General features: G+C 41.2%; 1 protein-coding gene across 10 annotated transcripts in view; it reads right to left on the reverse strand.

Moving 5' to 3' along the window:
• LOC133553486 (rho guanine nucleotide exchange factor 9) overlaps positions 1-25,682 on the reverse strand; it is an 81,264-nt gene that overhangs the window by 30,868 nt on the left and 24,714 nt on the right. For 5 of the 10 annotated variants that reach the window (XM_061901737.1, XM_061901733.1, XM_061901734.1 and 2 more), the window contains one exon: positions 1,282-1,461. In XM_061901737.1, coding sequence (XP_061757721.1) covers positions 1,282-1,461 — 180 coding nt within the window. The other 5 variants (XM_061901740.1, XM_061901738.1, XM_061901741.1 and 2 more) reach the window with 5 other exon arrangements.

The raw sequence follows: 25,682 nt of genomic DNA on the forward strand, positions 1-25,682 counted from the left end.
AAAAATAAAAACAGAGTGGAGGAGGAAGAAAAAGGTGACGGACGGATGCAAAAATAATGTCAGTCCATATGTATCAATTATATCTGAGAAACTCAGAATATTTTTTACCAACACAACATCCCAGTACACCTCAAACCAGGAAACACATTGAGACAGAGACTAGTGCATCCTAAAGACGCACACTTACAAAAACAATTTGGTGTATGGCACAACATAAACAGGCAAACTTTTCAGGCCAAGATTTAGCTGACTACTAGATCCTCAGGGAGAAACATCTCTTCTTTCAGAACAGAAATGTTTAGATTCTGGACAGGGAGGATGGATGGCACAAAAGAGGAATGAGGTAAGTCATCTATGTCAAGGTTGAAAAACCATACCTGAACAGATGAGGTGGTCTGCGACACCACCTATCTCCCAAATACAACACTGTCCTTTCAACCATTCCTAAAAGACTCAGCAATTTAGCCTCCAACAAATAATAGGAGTTAGAAACATTCTGGTCACATGAGGTGACCAGAATGCTATTTGTTTATAATGGAACGGAATGCTAACGTGGGGCTTCCGACTATTTCGGACTGGTAATAGTCGATCCACAGCGATCGTTCTGCCACACAATACCTCAAAGCTAACGAGGAGAAATTTAATTTCAACGACTGTCATTGGCTTTGACAGTAGGATTGCTTGTATGCATCAAAACAGTTGTTTTTCTACGATACCGAAAAACCATCTTTGTCCAGGCACACCCTCCTGGTTTTGGAGTATGAATATTTGGGGTTTTGGCACCAGCCGCTAGATTAAATCTGACCAATCTAATTCTAAGATTAGATCTGACTAATCTATGTCTATGAGCATGAATTTATGAAGCCAACTCAGATGAAAGACGAAACGTCTTTAAAGACAAACCAAACAGTCCAGTTGCAATCGATTGAATGCCCTGAGTTGACAATAAGACAAAGTAATTTCATCAGATTTCAATGCAGAGTAGTTTGTTTTTTTTCAGATGTGGAGATTACATGTCGTGGTTACTGTATATAATCCCAGTGTAAAATTAAGAATGGGTGAAATAATGTGCTTTTAAGTGAAGAAGATGATGACCATGCTACACTAAATGAACATCCTCAGCATTTGTTGTGAACGGTTGTTTACCATTGTATGTCTGGAGGGAGGCACCAGGATGTCGATGATTGTTTGATTAAATAATGCTATGTGCCTTCATTTCTGGGTGTGTGGGTGTATGTTTTGTGTCTGCTTGTGGGACAGTTGTGGTTGCATCAAACTCACCCGCACAAAGCTGGCAGGGAACCATCCTTCTTCCTCATCGATCTGGCCCCACCACCAGTCCTTGTTTGATGCATCCAGCACCTTTATGACGTCACCGGCCTTAAACGCCAACTCCCGGTCAGCCATGGTCACATGGTCCCATACCGCCTCAGCGTTGACGATTGACCCTCCACTTATCAACTGAAGAATATGTAAAAAAATAAAAAAATTAAAAAAAAGAAGGAAGAATTTTACCTAAACAATAACACACTTGTTACATCTGTGGTGACACTATGAAGTCAGGGCATTATTTGATAATTTGTTTATTTTGTAAGTGTATTCCCTTGCAACGACACCAACAGTCCATATTTATGGTAGAGTGGATATTATTTTAAGATAAAGAGAATAATACAAAACAATAAAATGATTTAAGGTTTGAAATAGTATTTGATTCAGTTAAATAGTATTTGAACTCATATTAGCACTCCTTACATACTCCCAACAGTAGATGTTCCGATAAAGGTTTAGTGCTGCCGATTCCAATACCAACCTTCCATGAGTGAGCTTGGTTGATACCAATCACATCTATTAACTGTGAATTTTTCAAATGTTTCATATTTGGTGCTATTGATAGTTTTAAAACATCAACACAATAATTAAACTACCATATTTTCCGCACTATAAGGCGCACCAGATTATAAGGAACACCTTCAATAAAAGGCCTATTTTAAAACTTTGTTCAAATAGAAGGCGCACCGCATTATAAGGCGCATAGAATAGATGCTACAGTAGAGGCTGGGGTTACGTTATGCATCCTTTAAATGGAGCTGCACTAAAGGGAATGTCAACAAAACAGTCAGATAGGTCAGTCAATCTTTATTAATAGATTACAAACCAGTGTTCTGACAACTCCCTTCACTCCCGAAATGAATAAACAGCTGTTTTATAATTTTCCCCGATTCAATAAACACGTAAAAACAGTCTGATACTGTTAAGGTAAATCAAACGTTAGTGCAATCACAATATAGTAACAGTCGAAATAGTGCAAAGCAATAATATATCAATAAGTCAACGTTGCTTAAACGATAATGTCACACAACACAACACACAAAATAAACATGTAAAGCTCACTTTATTAAGTTATTCCTCATCCACGAATCCCTCAAATTCTTCTTCTTCAGTGTTCGAATCAAACAGTTGGGTGAATACGGCATCCGTCTCGTCGAAGTCGTCATAAAAACGAGTCAGTGTCGCTGCTGTTAACGTTAAATTATCTCGCTGCTGCTAATGTCAAATTATCTCGCTGCTCTATTCCCGTGTTCTACTGTGTGACTGATCATCTTGAGTTTAAACTCTGCGTCGTAAGCGTGTCTCTTAATAGAAGCCATGTTGGGGTCTTTACATAAACGGCACGCCTCCCACAGTCATGTATCCCAGCATGCACTGCGCACTTCTTCTTCTACGAGGGAAAATAAGGTAGGCGGCTGCTTAACGTAGTAGAAGAAGCTTCTTCTTCTACGAGAGAAAATAAGGTCGGCGGCTGCTTACCGTAGAAGAAGAAGCTCACTTCTTAAATGAAGTTGGCGGCTGCTTACCGTAGTTGCGAGACCTCTATCCATCCATCCCTACCGCTTATTGTGGCTCAATATTGGTCCATATATAAGGCGCACCAGATTATAAGGCGCACTGTCAGCTTTTGAGAAAATTTGAGGTTTTTAGGTAATAATAATAATAATAATGGATTAGATTTATATTGCGCTGTTCGGAGAAGTGGGAACCCATCATTCATTTACACTGGTGGTGGTAAGCTACATCTGTAGCCACAGCTGCCCTGGGGTAGACTGACGGAAGCGTGGCTGCCAGTTTGCGCCTACGGCCCCTCCGACCACCACCAATCATTCATTCATCATTCATTCACCAGTGTGAGCTGAACCGGGGGCAAGGGTAAAGTGTCCTGGCCAAGGACACAACAGCAGCGATTTGGATGTCAATAGGCGGGGAGCGAACCTGCAACCCTCAGGTTTCTGGTACAGCCGCTCTACCCCACTACGCCATACCTCATAGTGCGGAAAGTACGGTAGTTCCTTCCTTATACTCTTGTATTACATACAATTGAGTAAAACAAGTGTTGGCCCTGTGATGAGGTGGCAACTTGACCAAGGTGTACCCCCCCCTTCCGCCAGAATGCAGCCGAGATAGGCTCCAGTGACCCCCCGCAACCCCGAAAGGGACAAGCGGTAGTAAATAGATGGATGGAAGTCAAGAGTACACAATAACTAAAAAGCTACTTCTTTAAAAGGGACCTATTATGACTTTTTTGTACATTTTTTTAAAACACTTAGTTTTTGTCTACTTAACATACAACGGTAGTACTTTGGTCAAAATGTGGCATAAATTATGTTTTACAGACCGTCTCTTCAGGATGCGCTGTTTTATGGTTGATCTTATTTACCTGCCTACACTTTGACTGCGTCTTCTTTCCGTCATCCATGTAGTAGTTTTTACCGCTTCCTTACGGAGTCTATTGACATATGGGAGTGAGAAGCATAGGCTACTTTGAATTAAAAATGGCAACAGCAGACGATGCATGTGGATGTAGATAGTCTGCCCCACAAAAAGAGGACAGAGAGAAATAAGGAACTTATTGACTACAGGAGGGAGAATAACATTTCTACCATATACTGTAAGGCTATATCTGCTGACGTCACAGGTCAGAAAATGTCACGATTCAGAGCAAAATCCAAAAGTCTTGTTTGGCGGAAGTATGAAAGAAATCTGTGTAAAATTGGCCCCCCTTATCATTGCAAATATAAAAATAACACTGCCATTTATTCATGCTATGTTTTTACTGTTAAACATTGGGTTTGTGCCTTTAGGATTTTCAAGTTACAATATTCTAAATTTCAGACTAGTGATGTCATCCAGCTGCCCACCTTGACAAAATCTCCCCAGATTTGTCCCATTTATTTGCGCTGGTTTGCGCAGCAAAAATGATTTGTTAGAGTTTTGATGTTAATAGTATTATATTAATCGTAATCAGCTCCCACACGTTGTCAAAACCTCCTCAAACATGTCCCATTCGTTTGTAAATGGTAATTGGGTTATACCCTTTTCTTCCACATTCACCCATTCACACACACTGATGGCGGGAGCTACAATGCAAGGCCCTAACCACGACCCATCAAGTGAAGTGTCTTCCCCAAGCAAGCCGGGGATTGAACCAGGAACCCTCAGGTTGTTGGCACGGCCGCTCTTCCAACTGAGCCACACCGTCCCCATATGTGACTCTTAAGACCTCACTGTAAGCTTTGTAAGGTCAATTAAAATGATGTCAACTAAACTAAGCAACATTGGTGCTAATTCACCTTTTTGTTCTTTTTTCTCAAATAAGAATCGATAAGAACTGACATTAAACCAAATCGTTAAGCAGAATCAAAAGTTTGTATAACGTTCGTGCTTTTTTGTCTCACTATTAAAGTTTTTATGTTATTAAGGTTTTCTAGTTTTTTATGTTATTAACATATATTGTCATAAGCCCCCCAAACTTGTCTCGTTCATTTGTGCTGCAACATGTATTTCAGAAAAACTTAAAAACAAACAAAAGTTTTTACAGCATTAACCAGCACAAACAAATGGCACTGTTATTTTAATATTTTCAATGATGGGGGCTACTTTTCATAGGTATGAAGGAAGGCAAAATTATTTTATAAATATCTTTGCAATGCCTCCCAGGTTTGATTGAAAACTTCCAGTACATAGGCAGATACCAAATACACAAAATCAAGTACCATCAGGTAAGAAAAGTTGGTTATGCATAGTAGGTCCCTTTAAATTCTTAGTTTTTTGCCCTAAAAGTTTTCCTGTGTCCAGGAGCTTATTTCCCGAGTTTGTAAACATAAACAAAAACGAAGACTCAGTAAAAAGAAAAAAGAAAAAAAATCTAAAACCTCTTAAAGCGGTTATTTATTGTGTTGTTTCAAGCTAACTTAACGGTTATTTGGCACAACGAAGGTGATTAATATTAACTTAGGGGAGCAGCTCCAGCTGCAAGCCGCCTCTGTTGGTTGAGTGACAAATAAAAAATAAAGTATCAGACAGAAGTGATCACTCTTGAAAGGAATTAATCGGCAGTAGCCGATCACATACTTTTATGAAAATCGGCCAATAATGATTGTTGTCCAATCGCTCTGCACTTCCCTACTATCTACTACCCTAACAGACACATTACAGTTAGGAGTCCTGTCTCTTCAGCAAGAAACTATGGGAAACAATACAAAATAAAAGAGAAAATAAAAAAACATTGTTGGAGGGTTTGTTTGAAAAAGGAAACAGTTCAAGGTATAAGTCAACCGCTCCATACAAAACCTCACCCGGTGGGGTTAGGATGATTTTGAGAAAGGTGAGGGAGGATCCCAAAATTACACAGGAATAGCTTGTTAGTCATTTTAATGGAATCGGGACCACAGTCGCCAAAATAACTAACAAAAAAAAAAACATTGGTTTCACACTTTGCAGATCCTGCAGTGCCCCAAGGTGTCCCAGCTGCTTAGGAAGGCACATGTTAAGACCTGTCTAAAGTTTGCCTATGAACACCTGAATGATTCACAGAGAACCTTGTAGGATGTGATGTGATCAGAAACTAAAATTAAGTTTGCAGGGATCAACTTGACTGTAAAACATTCTGCTAAGAGCACAAGAAGTTTTTGCCACCAATGGCCCAAAACATACAGCTAGCCCAACAAAGGAGATGGATAAGTTATGAGATGCGGATCTTGATCATTTGATTAGGATTGGATTGGGGGAGTTTTTGTTAGGAAAGTGATCCTGATGACTACTTATATGCAATGTCTAAAAATGGTTTCTCAATTAAATACTAAGTCCCATTTTAGCAAATACTGAATTCATTTAATCAATATACTTTTTATATACCTTTTTATAACTTTATTTACAGAGTTTTTTTTGGGATTTTTTGCTTTCTATTATTTCTCTCTCTCTCTCTCTCATTCTCGCTGTTAAAATAAACATAATATAAAATTATGGACTGTTCATGTCTTTATAAGAGGTTACCAACTTACAAAATCAACATGGGGTCAAATAATTATTTCCCCCACAGTATATAATTGTATTTCATCAGAATAATTATTTTAAACAAATGTGACAGCCATTGTAATACTTGTTATCATTCTTGTTGTACCCACTCAGATTACTAATGGATGCAAATGAACACCCTCAAAGCCCACTGACAATGTTAAGGACTGCAAAAAGCATTACACAGTTGTTAACACAAAATACAGCACAATACAACAGAGTGAACCAAAACAAAAAGGGAAAAACTATGACAGGAGAAACGACACATAGTTCAGACATGCATCAAAAACCTAACCACGGTGAAATGTTCCCATGTGTAATTATAATATACAGTACATTCTGACTAGCAACCAGTTGACATCTCCTTTTTTATCATCTTTTAACATATTTAACCCAAGTTTATATTGCTCAAGTGTGAGAAATATCCTTGAAAGAAGTATATTTGTAGGACATTGTGGTTTTAAGCTAACTGGAATTCTTTAAGGGTTTTGGGCAGCTAAAGGTCATTCTCATTAAAGAGCAGGGGAGACAGCAACATTGTTTCTAAGAGAGACCCGGGTCTGACATCATCCATTTGTGTGAACAGCAATGTGATACATCACACTGAAGACTCTGCTTTGCACCCTTGAGACCAACATCATGTCCACACTCAAGCACATTAAAGCTATGCATGCTTGCTTCATTGGCAACGCTCCATCATTTGTTTGTTTCAAATTTCTAACTCTCTTCATTAGCATTCCTCAGGCCAAACATAGTCATGCATCAAGTCTCCAGAGTTGTGGCAGTGCAGTTAGTTCTAACCCAAGAGTCAGGAGCTGTTCCTCCATTGTTAAATGCTTCTTATTTTGACTTCAACCAGTTTTTCTTAATAAATACCTGAACAATTGAGGTCAAACTGTCATTAATAATAATAATAATAATGGATTAGATTTATATCACACTTTTCTATTGTTAGATACTCAAAGCGCTCACAGAGAAGTGGCAACCCATCATTCATTCACACCTGGTGGTGGTAAGCTACATTTGTAGCCACAGCTGCCCTGGGGTAGACTGACGGAAGCGTGGCTGCCAGTTTGCACCTACGGCCCCTCCGACCACCACCAATCATTCATTCATCATTTATTCACCGGTGTGAGCGGCACCGGGGGCTAGGGTGAATTGTCCTGCCCAAGGACACAACGGCAGCGATTTGGATGTCAATAGGTGGGAAGCGAACCTGCAACCCTCAGGTTTCTGGCACAGCCGCTCTACCCACTACGCCATGCCGCCCCCATTACAAATGACATCACACATCTAAGGGATTGCATAAGTCTTTTTTTGTGCCACTGGGATTGCTGACAAGCAGGGATATGATAAAGACCATAGAACTGGAAATGGATGCACAATCAGGGAAAGTAGTACAAAAGTTAGCTCAGTACAATACTCTAACTTAATTAGGGATCGGTACCTTTTACATTTGAACCGATACAATAACAAATCTCATTCTTTTATTTAACACTAAACGGTGAACTGATAATGATAACTGTGCTGTCCAGTCCTTATATCTTGATTTCTTAAACTTATGAGTCTTATTTGCAAGTGTATATATTTATTTTGTTATATATTTTGCATGCAGTTGAAATTGCATGATGTTAGATGGTAGGAGTGTGTATAAGCTACATACAGTGTGTTGCCTTGTCAGGAAGTAGTCCTTGCCATTAAGCTGAATGTGCCAGTCTAAGATTTTGTACTTATTACACACCAACTGTTTGATTGTAGCATGCATCTTAGTTGTAGTTTTCAATACCAAATGTGGAGGTGTTGAGATTGCCATGTAAATTTGCTAATGCTAATCAGTAGCATGTCAACTTAAATTAGCATTGAGCTGGCGCGTTTTGAAAAGTGCAGCCTTATTACAGATGAAGCAGTAGCTGTTCAAAGTCGGGACCCAGGACTCTGTGCTGCTGACTTGTCACCATTCAAGATGATTCCCTGCTGGTCTCCCAATGGACTGGACTTGCATGAAGTCGGGACCTGGAGTGACCACTCCTTATGCATCAGTCGATGACGTCTTTGTGCCCCAATGTGTCTACATGTAAGAGGATCCCCTGCTGGCCCCACTATGGACTGGACTCTAACATTATCGACTGTATCCACTTGGCATCCAGGTTTCTCGTTGTTCCATTTGGGTTTACTTTTTTCTTGCCCTGATGTGGGATCTGAGCAGAGGATGTTGAGACATGATTAAGGGCTATATAAGGAATCTTTGATTGATTCATTCATTATACGTTTGAGTGTTTTCTATCAGGCATTTTTGCTTTGTTGGCATTGTTAATTGTAACATTAGCTCGAGGCAGTCCAGTGGTGTTCACTATGAGTGCTGCTTCAGTGCTTGTTTCCCCGACAAGTGTTGGATCTGGCCGAGTCCGAAACCAGATGTGATTTCACGTGCAACAAAGGGAGCAAAATATAGTACAGTTTGATTTCACTTGAATCAATTTGAATTTGGTTGGTACCAATAAAATTATCCAATTTTGTACCTCTCTAATTGTAATAAGTCAACAATAATGATTAAAGAAGATTGAAATGTACATCTCAAGTCAACTTTTTTAGGATGTCCATGTCCACTACGCAAAGTTAGTGATCAGGACATAATTTGTTTTTTTATTTTTAAAGATTTACTGTATATTTACCTTACAATAACAGTTTTATGATGTTACATGCACAAAGTAGACTATTTTACAGCTGTACCTTCAAACTTATGTGTTGTTCTATGGTGCCCCATCGACATAACAAATTAAAGGGAGATAATTGTTGAGGCAATCGATGTATAATACGATTTGGTATTATACATCGATTGCCTCATTTTTTGTATTGTATGACAGTACTGTTAATATGTTACTTATAACATTGCTGTCCAGTTAATGAAAAAGGGTTGAATGGTGGTGACTTTGGCTGCAATATTTATTTATTCATTTTCTACCACTGAACCTTTTTAAGGTCCATCTCAGCTGGCTTTGGGATAGTGGTCGAATTCACCCTGGACAGGTCGCCAAACAATCACAGGACATGTACTGACAAACACTAAGTCAAACTTTTGGGTACTTTATAGTTTCCATTTAAAGTAATATGAATGTTTTTGACTGTGAGAAGAAATTAAAGGACAGTACCTATGGTAAACAATTGGGAGAATATGCAAACTTAACACAGAATTATGACTGATCTATATGGAAAAAACTGAAACAACAACTTAAAGTCGACCAGTCACAGACAAAATTGCCAAATTTAGGGTATTTTATATAACATTAAGACAACAGATACAATTACGTTATTGGTTTGACTCTGGCATAGTGAGGTGAGTTGAGATTAATTTTGTTTTACGTTGAATGAAGGCAGTTCAGGTTGACCAAAACATTTTAATATCTGTGATTCTAGTCATTTTATTTTTACTTCTAACATGATTAAAAATTATAACTAATATTTATTTTCCTTATTTAGATACAGGAGTACCATATCCTCAGTATATTGCATTGCATAGCTATGCAAGTTGTACTGTAGATACAACTTTTTCACTTCCAATACAATACGGATATTGGAGCCTTGCGTATTGGCCGATACCAATGTTGATCCAATACAATAGTTGTAAAAATCATAAACACTTTAACTATGTAGTTGTGTGGAAAGTTAGAAAAGGCTTTATCAGGTGAAATTATTCAAACAAAGAAAATTGGTAGTTATGAAAAACACTAATCTATTTATCAATGACTGTTTTAGATGGACATATGATGTCTTAAAAATTAAGTTGAGTGGAAATTGGTAATAATTAATTAAGTTAAGCTCATGACGTAGTAAATTCAATGATGCACACACATTTGTTACTGAGTGTTTTCTAATATACATGAATCAACTATTAATTAGTTGATACTTGTTTATATTGACAAGTGTTGTGTTTTAGACTACATTTTTATCCAATTAAGGACAATTAGCTTGTGTGCTATTGTGTACTTAGCCGTTAGCTATCCTTTGTAAATGACTTCACTAAAATACAAGAAAAGATAAATATTGTGTGCTCAAGGGAGGACATTTGCTATAAATCCGCTGCAGGACTACTGTACTTGTATCGGAGCTCTTATGTGAGAAATTTTAGATGCAAGCCAATCAAAACCAATACTTAATTTTTTGCTGAAATCGGAACCACATCCAAAATCAGTATTGGATCAGGACACCCCTGTACTGTGTATAACTACATATCAAAGGACCACATTTTTAAGAAAGTGTCTTTTGAGTGTTCTACTATTACCACTTTGTTGAATATTGCTGAATGACATGTCATCTAACCAAATTTTACAGGCTTTTTTCCATGTCAAGTAAACGTAAACACTTAAAAGCAGAGTTTTTTGTTCAAACATGTCACAGAGCAGTTTGATTAGATAGGAAATCACACGGGGCTGTGAGCAGCTAAACAATAGCTCCAGCCTATATCTCAAAGCTCTTCACTTCAGGAAAAGAAGCGGATTACTGCAAAAACATGTGTCACGCTGCCATGGAAACAGCACGGATGATGGCTGCTCAAAAAGATAAAAATCTTTGTTCATCTAGGAACAGGAATTAGATTCATATCATTTATTGCACAGACCGAATGATTAAAATGGAGGACAACATTGTGGAAAGGTCAGGAAGACTCACTGGAACAGCACCTACACAGGTTAAGTTTGATTCCTCTCTTTTAACCTTATGCTTGCTTGGCCTGTCTCACCCCACTTTCCCCAGTACCATTCTATTTTCAGCCGAAATCACGACTATAGCACAACATGTTCAGTTCCTATCAATCTTCTATAATATAGGCACCAGACAGCAAGAACAAGGGGAAGATAGTGACCACTCTCTACCAATGGTCCTCCCTGTTCTATTCTATCCATCCCTTCTTCCTTCCATCTCTTAAATGAGATCACTACTCTCCAAAACATTGCATTATTTTCCCTGTACAGCTATGAATAAATTAAAATCATTACATAATCAATCTGGGCAGCACGGTGAAATAGGGGTTAGTGCAACTGCCTCAAAATACGAAGGTCCTGAGTAGTCCTGGGTTCAATCCCGGGCTTGGGATCTTTCTGTGTGGAGTTTGCATGTTCTCCCTGTGACTGCGTGGGTTCCCCCCGGGTACTCGGGCTTCCTACCAGTTCCAAAGACATGCACCATGGGATACGTTGTTGGTAACAATAAATTGGCCCTAGTGTGTGAATGTGAGTGTGAATGTTGTCTGTCTATCTGTGTTGGCCCTACGAGGAGGTGGCGTCTTGTTCAGGGTGTAGCCCGCCTTCCGCCCAATTGTAGCTGAGATAGGCTCCAACGCCCCGCGCGACCCCGAAGGGGATAAGCGGTAGAAAATGTAGAAAATGGATGGATGGACATAATCAATCTTTCCAATTGTCCCTGAGTCCAGTCACATTTGATCAAATAACATACAGCAACCGTTACACACACACAAACACTCACTGCTAGTGTATTCAACAAAGCTAATGACCTGTGCCAAGTTACACCACCAAATATCATAGGTCAAACTTGTTTCTAAGACCTATAGTTTATTTAAAGACAATTAATAATAATAATGCCTCTCTTAGCATGGACATTTATGGCAAGAACTTCTGTTTTTTAGAAAACAGAATAAAAAGAACCATTAAGAAATGACCCAAAAATACAATGGAGCTTGAATTCTTATTTCTTTGCACCACAAAGTATCAGCATTCACTGCACTGGCAACTATACTGCATTCCTTCACTGTAGTTGTAGCATAAGCTGCACCGAAGCACCGACAACATTCCTAAGCAAATACAAATGCTTTTAATGAGCCTTACCATGTTTGCGCCATGCAAATGTACAGAGAGCGTATGCATGGAGAAGTCCAGCTCATATGATCATAATAGTTAAATCCCTTTAGGAAGTCCTTCCCGAGAGCCAAGACCAAAATGTCGATTAACACAGAGGTATATTCCAAAAAGAGGTTTCTCTATCTGACGCACAGAGTGAGTCTCGCGGTCCGTCCTCCTTGTGTCTGCCAACCTTGTTATGTAATACACATATACCCTGAGTCTGAGAGCCAATCAGACATGCTCTTCCTAAAACTAGTGAGAAATAGCAGCACAACCCTCACACGCACCATTTGCACATTGATGCTTCTATCTGCATCGCATTTAACAGCACTCTTTAAGAAGACACCTGCCCTAGAGGGATTACAAACGTGTGAAAGACATGTGCAAGACTTCCGTTTTAATGAGACACTACGGATTCCATACAAGAAGGACAATGGATGCACAGCATCACAACAATGCACACAGAACTTGCTAACACGACAACACGTGCTATACTGCTTTACAGTGATAGCCAGCTTAGCCTTAACCACTGCAGTGGACAGCATCATGATGCCCTGCTTACTATCCTATGTGGGCCATCCATGGAAGCAAACTCAAGCTTTTGTTTCACAGTGAAGAGAATCAGCCCACATGCCATGACATGTGAAACAAGTACCTGCATGGCTGCCAAGTATTTTTGACTACCCGTGCAGCGAAACCTTTACCACTTCACTAAACAAACACATATCACTTTGCCAACAGGGTGAGAGAGCACTTATATCTACAACAACTAGCCAGCCCACCATCACTAATAATAGGAATGTCATGGACAGCTCTGAGATGGGCTTTTAGCATACATGTATCTATTTCTGAAATCCATTCAACATTCATGGCACCTGCCTTCCATCCTTTATTGGCTCTTATTTCTGCACGCGAAAGAAGTGAGATGTAAACACGTCACCCTTGAAAAGCTTTTTCACTTGGTGGATAAAAAAAAAATCTGATATATTTTCAAATGGCCAATCAGCCATGAGCCTCTGAAACATGTTTTGTTGAAGTGTGAATATTGCAGGCTGTGAAATGGGACCTGAGTTTAGCTGCATCTAAAATGGGGGAAACCTGGAGTGCAGGCCTGTCTGTATTAGCCTAGCCTTGTCTACTACTGGTTGTTATCATGATTCCGCAGAATCTGGAGCACTCATCTCTTACTCTTAAGCCTATTTGCCCAGAATATCACATTGTCTTTAGTGGCTGCCAGGTTGTGTTTTAGGAAAAAAATCATGCAGCAGCAGGATGGGTTTGAGTGCAGGTTTCATCCCAATGATCGCACAGATGCCACAATTACATGAATCCATGCTCATAAGCCATGATTTACAACATGGAGGAGAAAAGGAGAGGAGATCGACGAAGGGGATATGTTTATATGGGGGAATAATTGCAGTGAACTGGAAAAGGTTAGAGCATCACAAATCTGTGTCCGCACCACTACGACCATCACCAGACAACACCAAACGACAAGCGAGCGGGCACAATACATTACGGAGAATCAGGGAGGGGGTAACACAAAATACATTATGTTGTACCAACGTCATTCATTTCAACGCGTAGCCGTGATGGAGCGCCGGGTGTCCCCGCTCTCGACCACCGCGCACAGCCTGTCTCTCCTCTCCTGTGTGACAGTGAGGTGCGCTGTGAACCGGGCCCCGATCGCAGATCCATTAACGAGTACCGAGGATGAACATCAACAGCACGTTCACAAGCACCAGCAACGCGATCACCGTAAACACCGCGCAAGTCTGGACGTCCAAGGCCATGGCGCAGCGCTGCGGGCCGGGAGATGCGCTCTTAGTCGGGCTGAATTCTGCTCTGTAGACCCCAAGCGAGCATGTAATCCACCTTTGCGGCTGGGCGAAACGTGGAAAAAAGATGCCGATACGCCTCTTCACATTGCGTCTTGCAATTCATAATGGCACAGGAAGGGATGCATCATCCTCACCATCATCATCGTCATCAGTCTGCACCGCGATTTCACCCTGCTGGTCAACACCAAACGGTGTCTCGCCTCTTCCCCTATACAACAGTGCGGCTTTCCGGGCTGCAGATACTCAAAGCAAGCGGGGGACAAACTGTGTGCAAGGCTTTTTGCAGCTGCAGAGCTGCCTTTCAGTGAGTGGGGACCAGGGAGAGAGAGGGAGGGAGGGGGGGGGGGGGGGGGGGGGGTGTTCGAGAGGCGGTCCTGAATTAATACTCATCAGCCTTCACTGCTAGACTCCTGGCATCAGACATCACACCAGGCGGGGAGGGGCACAGCCAGCCCCTCGCTGACTTCATTGACCACCGAGGATGAAATCATAACCTCTTTCTTCCCACACCCTTTCTAAAAATATCGCCTCAACCTGCCGATGTATCATTTCATCTACCACAACACTCATGTGATAAATGACCATAATAGGATCACATTCAAAGTGATCACCATCTAATAATCTCACTGGCATGATGTCAGCATTTTATGCCATTCTGCCTGAGGCGATCTTGCCAATCGATCCCAAGTAATTACTCACATTTGTAATCTCACTTTCAGCATGAGGGATATATACAGACTCCATGTATTTCTCCGTAAAATTATTGTTGTAAAATCTGATATCCACAACAAAACAATCCAGTTTGTGTTTATATGATTTGTAGGGCTATACACAAATCCAAATAATAAGGGTATATAGTGCAATAATTTACAAAAGAGGCAAGCACTGATTTGTAATTACAATACCACATTCATTTAAAACATTTTTAGGCACTATATTGCATAACGTAATAAACAAATAATGATGACATAGTGACTTGACATGATTTAAAACTATAGGCACTAAAACAAGTCATTCTTGCAATGAAAAAGTGAGATGTGCACTAAACATCAATGATTCGACTTGTTGTCGAGTGCACCATGGATACATTCCAATCATTGATATGTATGAATATGTTTGGAATATATGAAGCTACAGAAACACAATCTTTAAATATATTTTTATTAGCATGGTTAATGTGCCAATGCCAAGTATGATCTAGGTGAGGGGTCGGCAACCTGCGGCTCCAGAGCCGCATGCGGCTCTTTGATCACTCTAATGTGGCTCAGCTGCATAATTTTCAACCCCCCCCCTCAGTTTCTGATTTATTAAATTGTTCAACAGTGCAACCTATTGCTCATTTTTAGTGGTCTTTCTTGAATTATTTGGAAAAAAAGATATACAAATAACTAAAAACTTGTTTGAAATAAACAAGTGAGTCAATTATAAATAAATATTTTTACACATAGAAGTAATCATCAACTTAAAGTGCCCTCTTTGGGGATTGTAATAGAGATCCATCTGGATTCATGAACTTAATTCTAAACATTTCTTCACAAAAAAATAAATCTTTAACATCAATATTAATGGAACATGTACACAAAAAATCTAGCTGTCAACACTGAATATTGCATTGTTGCACAGTTTATGAACTTACATTAATTTTAGACCTCCACCCCAGATCACACCTCAATCCAACCCACTTCTCCAAAGTGGGCTGGCTCAGGGTGGAGGACAGAGTAAAACAACTTGCACTGAGCCTAGTCTATAAAATCCGCTACACCTCTTTGATACCGAAGTACATGTCAAATTACTTCCTTAACCGCCATAACCACAACACCAGGGGGAGCTCCACAAACCACGTTAAACCCAGATTTCGATCCAACAAAGGTCTTAACTCATTCTCTTTCTATGCCACATCAATGTGGAATGCACTCCCAACAGGTATAAAAGTAAGTGCATCTCTATATTCCTTCAAAACCGCTCTAAAACAACACCTCCAGGCAACTTCAACACTTTACTAATACCCTCCTCCATTCACATCCCATCTCCCCGGATTATAATCAACTCAAATGTACTTCTAATGTATATACTTGTTCTTATGCTATGTAAACTCACTATGTTCTCTGCTGGCTGTACATATCCTACTAAATAAGACCTACACTGTTTCAATGTCCACATTTCTCTGTTGATGCAATTGTTGATGACTGAAGTTCTGATATCAACCAAAGCTCCTCATCCCACCCCCCGGATTGTAAATAATGTAAATAATTCAATGTACATACTATGATGATTAACTTGTTTGATGACTGTATTATGTTGATAGTATATATTTGTACCATGAATTGATTAACGTGGACCCCGACTTAAACAAGTTGAAAAACTTATTCAGGTGTTACCATTTAGTGGTCAAATGTACGGAATATGTACTGTACTGTGCAATCTACTAATAAAAGTATCAATCAATCAATCAAACATTCATATTTTGTTAAAGTATTATTCAATAAATATATTCATAAAGGATTTTTGAATTGTTGCTATCTTTAGAATATTTTTAAAATATCTCACGTACCCCTTGGCATACCTTCAAGTACCCCCAGGGGTACGCATACCCCCATTTGAGAACCACTGTTGTAGAGGGCTGTAAAGGGAGCGCCTTCATAGCACGCCCGTATTGATGTTGAAGGGCGAAAATCAGCAGACATTCGCGAGAATAGTTGCTCTGAAATTCGGGAGTCTCCCGGAAAGTTTGGGAGGGTTGGCAAGTGTGATGCTGTCAAACGGCATTAATTTAAAACTCACGGGCCGCACAAACATTAAATTGTCACATTAAAGTGTGGGCCGCGAGTCTGAGTCCCCTGGTTAATACATAGCACGAAGAAAAAAAAAAAATCAGTATGCAGAGTTATTTCATTTTAAATGTGTGAGTTTTCCTTGCCCTTTTGTGGGTTCTTCCGAGGATGTTGTAGTCGTAATGATTTGTGCAGTCCTTTGAGACATTTGTGATTTGGGGCTATATAAATAAACATTGATTGATTGATTGAAATGTCAAGAGTTTTGTGGCACCCATTGTTTTCTTTATTTTGTGAAACGGGTCAAAATGGCTCTTTGGGTGGTAAAGGTTGCCGACCCCTGCTCTAGGTGATGGAATAAGTTTAACTGTGGGGGTAGGGAGGGTGTAACATACTGTATTGGAAACCGTAAAATTATGTAAATATTTTGAGCATCCATCCATCCATTTTCTACCGCTTATTCCCTTTTTGGCAGAAATTCACAAATGTTTGTATAAATGTATAATTTCTGACATTAATAAAACACAAACAATGTCAATATAAAACATATAGCAGCCTATAAACACGAAGTCTCATAAACAAGCTTTGTTGTTCCCCAGCTAAACCATGTGCTTAGGTGCATTAATTTGGCCAACAAAAATAAATACAAGAAGATATGGGTACCAAATTTGGTGCTTTTATAGACACCAATTGTCAGTACCACCAGGTATCGATTAATGGAAAATCAAACGGTGCTGCATTTCAATACTTCTGTTGCTTGTGACATCACGTCCGCTTGCAGACTATGAACCGGTTCAGACAATTGGTGAGGAAACAATAACTCAAACAGCACTCAGAGGAGACTCGGCCAAACTGCATCGAGGTAATGTTGCAATTCCCCATGCCAACAGCAAGTATGCCTCATAGTAAAAATGCTCACATATAAAGTAAGGCTTCACTTTTCCTAAATGTGCTAGATTGATGTTAATTCACATTGGCTTTGCCATATACTGTACAGACTTTTGATTATAGCAATTTTACATGGTGATTTTACCACCTCCAAATTTATTAATGAAAACTACAACTGAGATGCACATTGCAATCAAACATCAATTGTGTAATAAGTACAAAACATACAGTACAAACAATTTGTGTTTGTGTGACACTAGGATGAGACAGTCAGAGATGGGAGAACATTGCGAGGACTTGTAATCTTGCTAGAAAGATGTCTTGTCATCGAGTACTTGTCTCAAGACCCCTGCCTGTGAGAGGCAACGATAAGAGGTGGCTGGCTAGATTTCGTAGAGAACAGGGACTAACATTTTTTGATAATTGGCCCTCTTTCTGTGGCAAACCGGGCTTGCTGAGGAGGGATGACCTTCACCTTAACCGTGCAGGCGCAATCACCCTTTCTAATGGCTGTGATGATAATGTAGGGGGAGGGATTCAAATCATTTATACTTCTTCCCATTTACCCTTTTGAGATATGTTTAATTTAATTTTCTTTTCCATCCATCCATTTTCTACCGCTTATTCCCTTTTGGGGTCGCGGGGGCGCTGGCGCCTATCTCAGCTACAATCGGGCGGAAGGCGGGGTACACCCTGGACAAGTCGCCAGCTCATCGCAGGGCCTAATTTTCTTTTCTTTTTTGTAAATAATAATATTGCCATTGAGCAAAAGCCTGTTCTCTGGAGATATGTATGTATAGTATGTACTACATGTATGATATGGAACTGACTATGACATACTCAATAAAAAACACTAAACTGTAAATGAGGGATTTTTAATCACTGTTATGTTAGAGTTCTCATTAATATTGACACTGTTGTTGATATTATTCATTTTTGTTTGACTACTTTGGATTGTTTTGTGTCATGTTTGTGTGTCCTCTCAATTACTCTGTTGATTGCTAATCTGTTGCTGGGCCGGGTTTGGTTTGAAATTGAATTATTATTGTGTTAGAATATCATTTTGTTGGACTAATAAAAAATAAAAATAAAATAAAAAGAAACATAGATTACTGTTTGAGTCACACTTGCCTAACTACACTAGAGATAGTTCAGACATGGGCATTGACAGTGCCTGTAAGTCTAGGGTGAGGAGTCAGTTAAAATAGAGCTAACCAGCGCCTGGCTGGATAATTCCTGCACAAATAGCATTTCTCGTAGAATAATAGATAATACACAATGTTTTTTTCTGTAGTGACTGTGCCAGAGGTACACATGAATTCTACTGAGGTGGCAAATTAGGGAAGCGTTAAATCTATCGCAGCACCAGACAAATAATCTCTAAATCCCCACCAAATCAATTCCAAGGTGTGATCAAAATTGTTTAAAGCGCTACGCGAAATTCACATAACGTTATTAATATTAGTACCATGGATACCATCCATCCATCCATCTGCTTTCGCTTATCCGACGTTGGGTCGCGGGGGCAGTAGCCTAAGCAGGGAAGCCCACAATTTTTTCTCCCCTGCCACTTCGTCGAGCTCTTCCCGGGGGATCCTGAGACGTTCCCAGGCCAGCCGGGAGACAAAGTCTTCCCGACGTGTCCTGGGTCTTTCCAATGGCCTCCTACCGGTCGGACGTGCCCTAAACACCTCCTTAGGGAGACGTTTGGGTGGCATCCTGACCAGATGTCCAAACCACCTCATTTGGCTCCTCTCAATGTGGAGGAGCAACGGCTTTACTTTGAGCTCCTCCCGGATGGCAGAGCTTCTCACCCTATCTCTAAGGGAGAGCCCTGCCACCCGGCGAAGGAATCTCATTTCGGTCGCATGTACCCGTGATCTTGTTCTTTCGGTCATAACCCAAAGCTCATGACCATAGGTAAGGATGGGAACGCAGATCGAGCGGTAAATTGAGAGCTTTACCTTCCGGCTCCGCTCCTTCTTCACCACAATGGATTGATACAGTGTCTGCATTACTAAAGACGCCACACCGATCCGCCTGTCAATCTCACGATCCACTCTTCCCTCACTTGTGAACAAGACTCTGAGGTACTTGAACTCCTCCACTTGGGGCAAGATCTCCTTCCTACCCCAAGATGGCACTCCACCCTTTTCCGGGCGATAACCATGGACCCAGACTTGGAGGTGCTGATTCTCACCCCGTCGCTTCCCACTCGATGAAGCCATCAGGACTAAATCATCTGCAAAAAGCAGAGACCTAATCCTGCAGCCAACAAACAGGATCCTCTCAACGCCCTGACTGCGCCTAGAAATTCTGTCCATAAAAGTTATGAACAGAATCTGTGACAAAGGGCAGCCTTGGTAGAGTCCAAACCCTCAATGGAAACGTGTCTGACTTACTGCTGACACTGATCGTACAGGGAACAGACCACCACAATCAGACAGTTCGACACCCCATACTCTATGAGCACTACCCACAAGACTTCCCAAGGGACACAGACAAATACCTTCTCCAATCCCACAAAGCACATGTAGACTGGTTGGGCAAACTACCATGCACTCTCAAGGACCCTGCTGAGAGTATAGAGCTGGTCACAGTTCCACGACCAGGACGAAAACTATCCGGTGCAGCTTCCTCTCCGGTACACCTGAATAGACCTTACCGGGAAGGCTGAGGAGTGTGATCCCATGATAGTTGGAACAAACCCTCCAAATCCCTTTCTTAAAGAGAGGAACCACCACCCAGGTCTGCCAAACCAGAGGTACCGCCTCCCGATGTCTACTCGATGTTGCATAGTCTTGTCAACCAAGACAACCCTTACAGCATCCAGAGCCTTAAGGAACTCCAGGCAGATCTCATCCATGCCCGGGGCCTTGCCACAGAGGAGATTTTTAACTACCTCAGCCCCAGAAATAGGAGAGCCCACCACAGATTCCCCAGGCACTAGTTCCTCATAGAAAGATGTGTTGGTGCGATTGAGGAGGTCTTCAAAGTATTCCCTCCACCGATCCACAACATCCGCAGTCGAGGTCAGCAGAACACCCTCATAACCATACACGGTGTTGACAGTGGCCTGTTTCCCCTTCCTGAGGCGACGGATGGTGGTCCAGAATCGCTTTGAAGCCGTCCGGAAGTTGTTTTCCATGGCTTCCCCAAACTTTTTGCCTCTGCGACCGCTGAAGCTGCACACCGCTATGCCTGTCAGTACCTGTCTGCTGTCTTCGGAGTTCTTTAAGCCTAAAGAACCTGATATCGACCTACTCAGTGGCCTAGTGGTTAAAGTGTCCGCCCTGAGATCCGTAGGTCGTGAGTTCAAACCCCGGCTGAGTCATAACAAAGACTATAACAATGGGACCCATTACCTCCCTGCTTGGCACTCAGCATTAAGGGTTGGAATTTCGGGTTAAATCACCAAAAATGATTCCCGGGCGCGGCACCGCTGCTGCCCACTGCTCCCCTCACCTCCCAGGGGATGATCAAGGGTGATGGGTCAAAAGCAGAGAATAATTTCGCCACATCTAGTATGTGTGTGACAATCATTGGTACTTTAACTTTAGATGGCTCTTTATTCAGCTTCACGGCCTCCCTAGCGGGTTGTAGGATTACCACCATGACAGGAATCAACTACCTTGCGGCCAAAGCTCCAATCACCTGCCTCGACTATAGTGGAGCGGAACATAGTCCACTCGGACTTAACGTCCAGCACCTCCCTCGTGACATGTTCAAAGTTTTTCCGGAGGTGGGAATTGAAACTCTGACAGCAGACTCTGCTAGACATTCCCAGCAGACCTTCATAATGCGTTTGAGCCTGCCAGGTCTATAAAGTCGATTATGGAACTGCGGCCTAGGGTGTCTTGGTGCCAAGTGCACATACGGACACCCTTATGTTTGAACATGGTGTTTATTATGGGCAATCTGTGACGAGCACAAAAGTCCGATAACAAAACACAACTCGGGTTCAGATCCGGGCGGCCATTCTTCCCAATCATTCCTCTCCAGGTTTTACTGTCGTTGCCAACATGAGTGTTGAAGTCCCCCAGTAGGACAAGGGAATCACCCGGGTGAGCACTTTCCAGTACTCCCTCGAGTGTATCCAAAAAGGGTGGGTACTAGGGCTGGGCGATATTGCTTTTTTTCAATACCGCGATATTTTTAGGCCATATCGCGATATACAATATATTTCTTGGTACTTTGCCTTAGCCTTGAATGAACACTGGATACATATAATCACAGCAGAATGGTGATTCTATGTGTCTACATTAAAACATTCTTGTTCATACTGCACTAACATATGCTACTTTTAAACTTTCTTGCAGGGAAGGAAAATTACAACTAAGTCAATTTACCAAAACTGTATTTATTTAAGTTATTAGCAGGTGACTTTTCAAATGATGATACATATTAGCAGTAATGCTACTTTTGGTAGCAACGCTTGTGCCCCAGATATGACAAATAAAAGTTGTCTAATCGACATATTCCCGCTTGAAGCCGAACCACCGCCAGACGATGGTTCTTTTCTTGGGAATTAATTCTTCCTTCAATTGTTACGAGATTCGCACGTTCTTTCTCTCGCAACAACCCGCAGCATCACAGCTAACGTTGGCCACACCGCTACCTCTCTGCTGGGCGAGGGCGTACACGTATGTGACGTATGACGTGACAGTGTGTGATGTATGTAAGAATGTGCGCCTGCTTGTCTGTGAGAAGGAGACAGAGGAAAGAGCGAGGAAAGCCTGGAGTCTAATGCCTGCAGCTAAAAACAACTGCGTGAGAACATGTACTCGGATATCATGATATAGTCATTTTCTATATCGCACAGAGACAAACCCGCGATATATCGTGTATATCGATATATCGCCCAGCCCTAGGGGGTACCCTGAACTGCTGTTTGGTGCGTAAGCTCAAACAAGAGTCAGGACTAGTCCCCTCACCCGAAGGTGGAGGGAAGCTACCCTCTCGTCCACTGGGTTTTACTCCAACGTGCAGGCTTTGAGCTGGGGGGGGCAACAAGAATTGCTACCCCATTCCTTCACCCCTAACTGCCTGCAATGCCAGTGTGGAAAATAGTCCAGCCCTTTTCGAGAGAACTGGTTCCAGAGCCATTGCTGTGCATCAAAGTGAGTCCGACAATATCCAGCCGGAACTTCTCCATGTCCCAAGAGCTAGCTTATGTAACCGAGGATCAGACCACCAAGTGCCTTGCCTTCGGCTTCCGCCCAGCTCACATTGCACCTGACTTCTATTGCCCCTCCCATAAGTGGTAAGCCCATTAGAGGGGGGGACCCACGGTGCCTCTTCGGGCTGTGCCCGGCTAGCCCCATGGTTACAGGCCTGGCCACCAGGCGCTTGCCTTGTACCCCAACTCCAGGCCTGGCTTCAGAGGGAGGCCCCGGTGACCCATCGTCTGGCGAGGGAAATCTGAGTCTCAGTTCTTGTATTTCCATAGAAGTCTTTGAGCTGCTCTTTGTCTAATCCCTCACCTACGATCTATTCGTCTTGGAAGACCCAACCAGGGGTTCTTGAAGCCCCCGGAAAACATAGCTCCTAGGATCATTGGGACACGCAAACTCCTCTACCACGATAAGGTGACAGCTCAATTCCAAGCTGTGATCTAAATTATTTAAGGCGCGCTACGCAAAACGTTGTTAACATCAGTACTACGGATACCATAAACAAATATGCCTCAAAACAACCCACAATCTAAAATATGGGCTTTTTAAACACCCAATCATTGTCTCCCAAAGCGTTATTAGTTAATGAGGTAATTAGAGACAACAATCTTAATGGCATTGGTCTCAGTGAGACTTGCCAAAAAACAGATGATTTGTTTTTCGCTCAACAAGGTATCTCCTCCTGACTATAAGTGTGGACATATTGCCCATCAGCTTAAAAACAATGGGGGGGTCACACTAATATCTAATGAAAACCTTAACATTAGCCCTAACCTACAGGTAGTAATGCATATTAATAATTTTAAGTACTTACTATGAGGTCTGTCACACCGCTACCTCTCCATCTCGCTGTTATCTATCTCACCCTTGGCCGTATTCGGACTTTATCAGCAAATTTTCCGAGTTTGTTGCTGATCTAGTGACGCACACAGATAATATAATTATTATGTGTGATTATAATAGCTATACGAATACCCTGTCAGACCCTACGTGTGTGGCGCGCCAGACTATAATTTCATAACTATGGTGTTACACAAAAAATTAATGAGCCCACACATCGCCACGGGAAAACCAAAGTTAGTGACACACTATCTATGGTTTTCCCGTACACTAAAGCAATGTCCAATCACAACCTCATAAAATTCAAAATTCTGACTCGTTGTCAACAAGCTAGTAACCAATGCTTTAGCAGCTGCAATACTAATGCTGCTACAACTGCGACTCTTGCTAGCCTAATGCCCTTGGTAATAGAACCATTTCCAAATTATGTGGGCTCTATTAATAACCTCACCAACAACTATAATGACGCCCTGCACAAAGTCATTGATAGTATAGCATTGCTAAAGCTAAAAAAGGCCCCTAAAAGGCATACCTCATGATTCACAGACGAAACCAGAGCTCATAAACTATAATGTAGAAAGCTGGAACGCAAATGGCGTGCAACTAAATTTGAGGTTTTCCATCAAGCATAGAGTGGCAGTTTAATAACTTATAAACACACTCTTACCATAGCTAAAACTAATTTCTACCCCAATCTCATCAACCTCAATAAAAACAATCCTAAATATTTGTTTAATAAAGTAGCATCGCCGACATCTGCGGCCTCTTCCAGGGTTTTTTGTTGTTCCTATTGTGTTGAGTTTTTATTTTTGGCCTGATTTGGTTGTGGTTTGTGAAGCTCTTTGAGACATTTGTGATTAAGGGTTATATAAGTAAACCTCTATTGATCGATTGATTAGTGGGGCTCAAAATTTGACTACTTCCTAGGGCAACACACCATCGCCTGCCTATTCACTATTGTCTTCCAATGTCTTGGCATTGCAACTCCATGTGGACTGATAAATTTAATAAGAAAACAAGATATAACAATTGGACGGTGCAGTTAACACAAGCAGCTCATTTTTATACATTACATTGAACATTTGTTTTTATTATAAATAATTGCGATGAGGTGGCGACTTGTCCAGGGTGTACCCCGCCTTACGCTCGATTGTAGCTGAGATAGGCACCAGCGCCCCCAGCGACCCCAAAGGGAATAAGCGGTAGGAAATGGATGGATGGATGAATGGATTTAGATTAGTTCAGTAGTCCCAAAACTCCAAAACCAGTTCCCCAATCAACCACTTAATACAACTTCACATAGAGCTTTGTTTGTTTTCTTTCCGAAAGATCTAAGAGTATGTTTGAAAGAATAACGCCAAAAGAAGTGCATCACTATATTTAAACCCATAAATAATTTCTACGGCACTTTCTGCATATACATTCAGATAAAAGCGAGGGCTCATGAAAGTGAGGCTTTCAGTGAATTGCAAAGAGCTGTATGTGGCATCACAGCTGAGATATGACAGCCGTTCTCAAACAAGCTTTTCCCCCTGCTCTGTGTTTGTGTGCATGTGTGTGAGAGGCAGAGGGAGCATATTACATAAGTGTGCCCTTCCACTGTGGGCTCACTTTCCAATCTTCCTGACATTTAGACAACAAAGGTCACATCTGAAAGTCTAAATCTGCAAAGACACCAATGCTAATTTACTCATACATATACAGAAAAGAGGTAGTTTGTGATAACAGCACAAATCTTCACAATACTTCATATGACAAAACATTTCAACTAAACTACATGCACAAAACCCCAACTCTGACCTTGTTCAGACACATTTCCATTCGAGATGAACTATGACCTTTTATTTTATACAGGGTTTTGTTTAATATATGAGAACTTACAAAGGACCATCAATAAGTTATTTCATAAACAATGGCTGCTGATGTGGGGCTGTACATTAAATTGCTGTCATACACATACATAATATT

This window comes from Nerophis ophidion, linkage group LG05, assembly GCF_033978795.1.
Source record: "Nerophis ophidion isolate RoL-2023_Sa linkage group LG05, RoL_Noph_v1.0, whole genome shotgun sequence".
Taxonomy (NCBI): domain Eukaryota; kingdom Metazoa; phylum Chordata; class Actinopteri; order Syngnathiformes; family Syngnathidae; genus Nerophis; species Nerophis ophidion.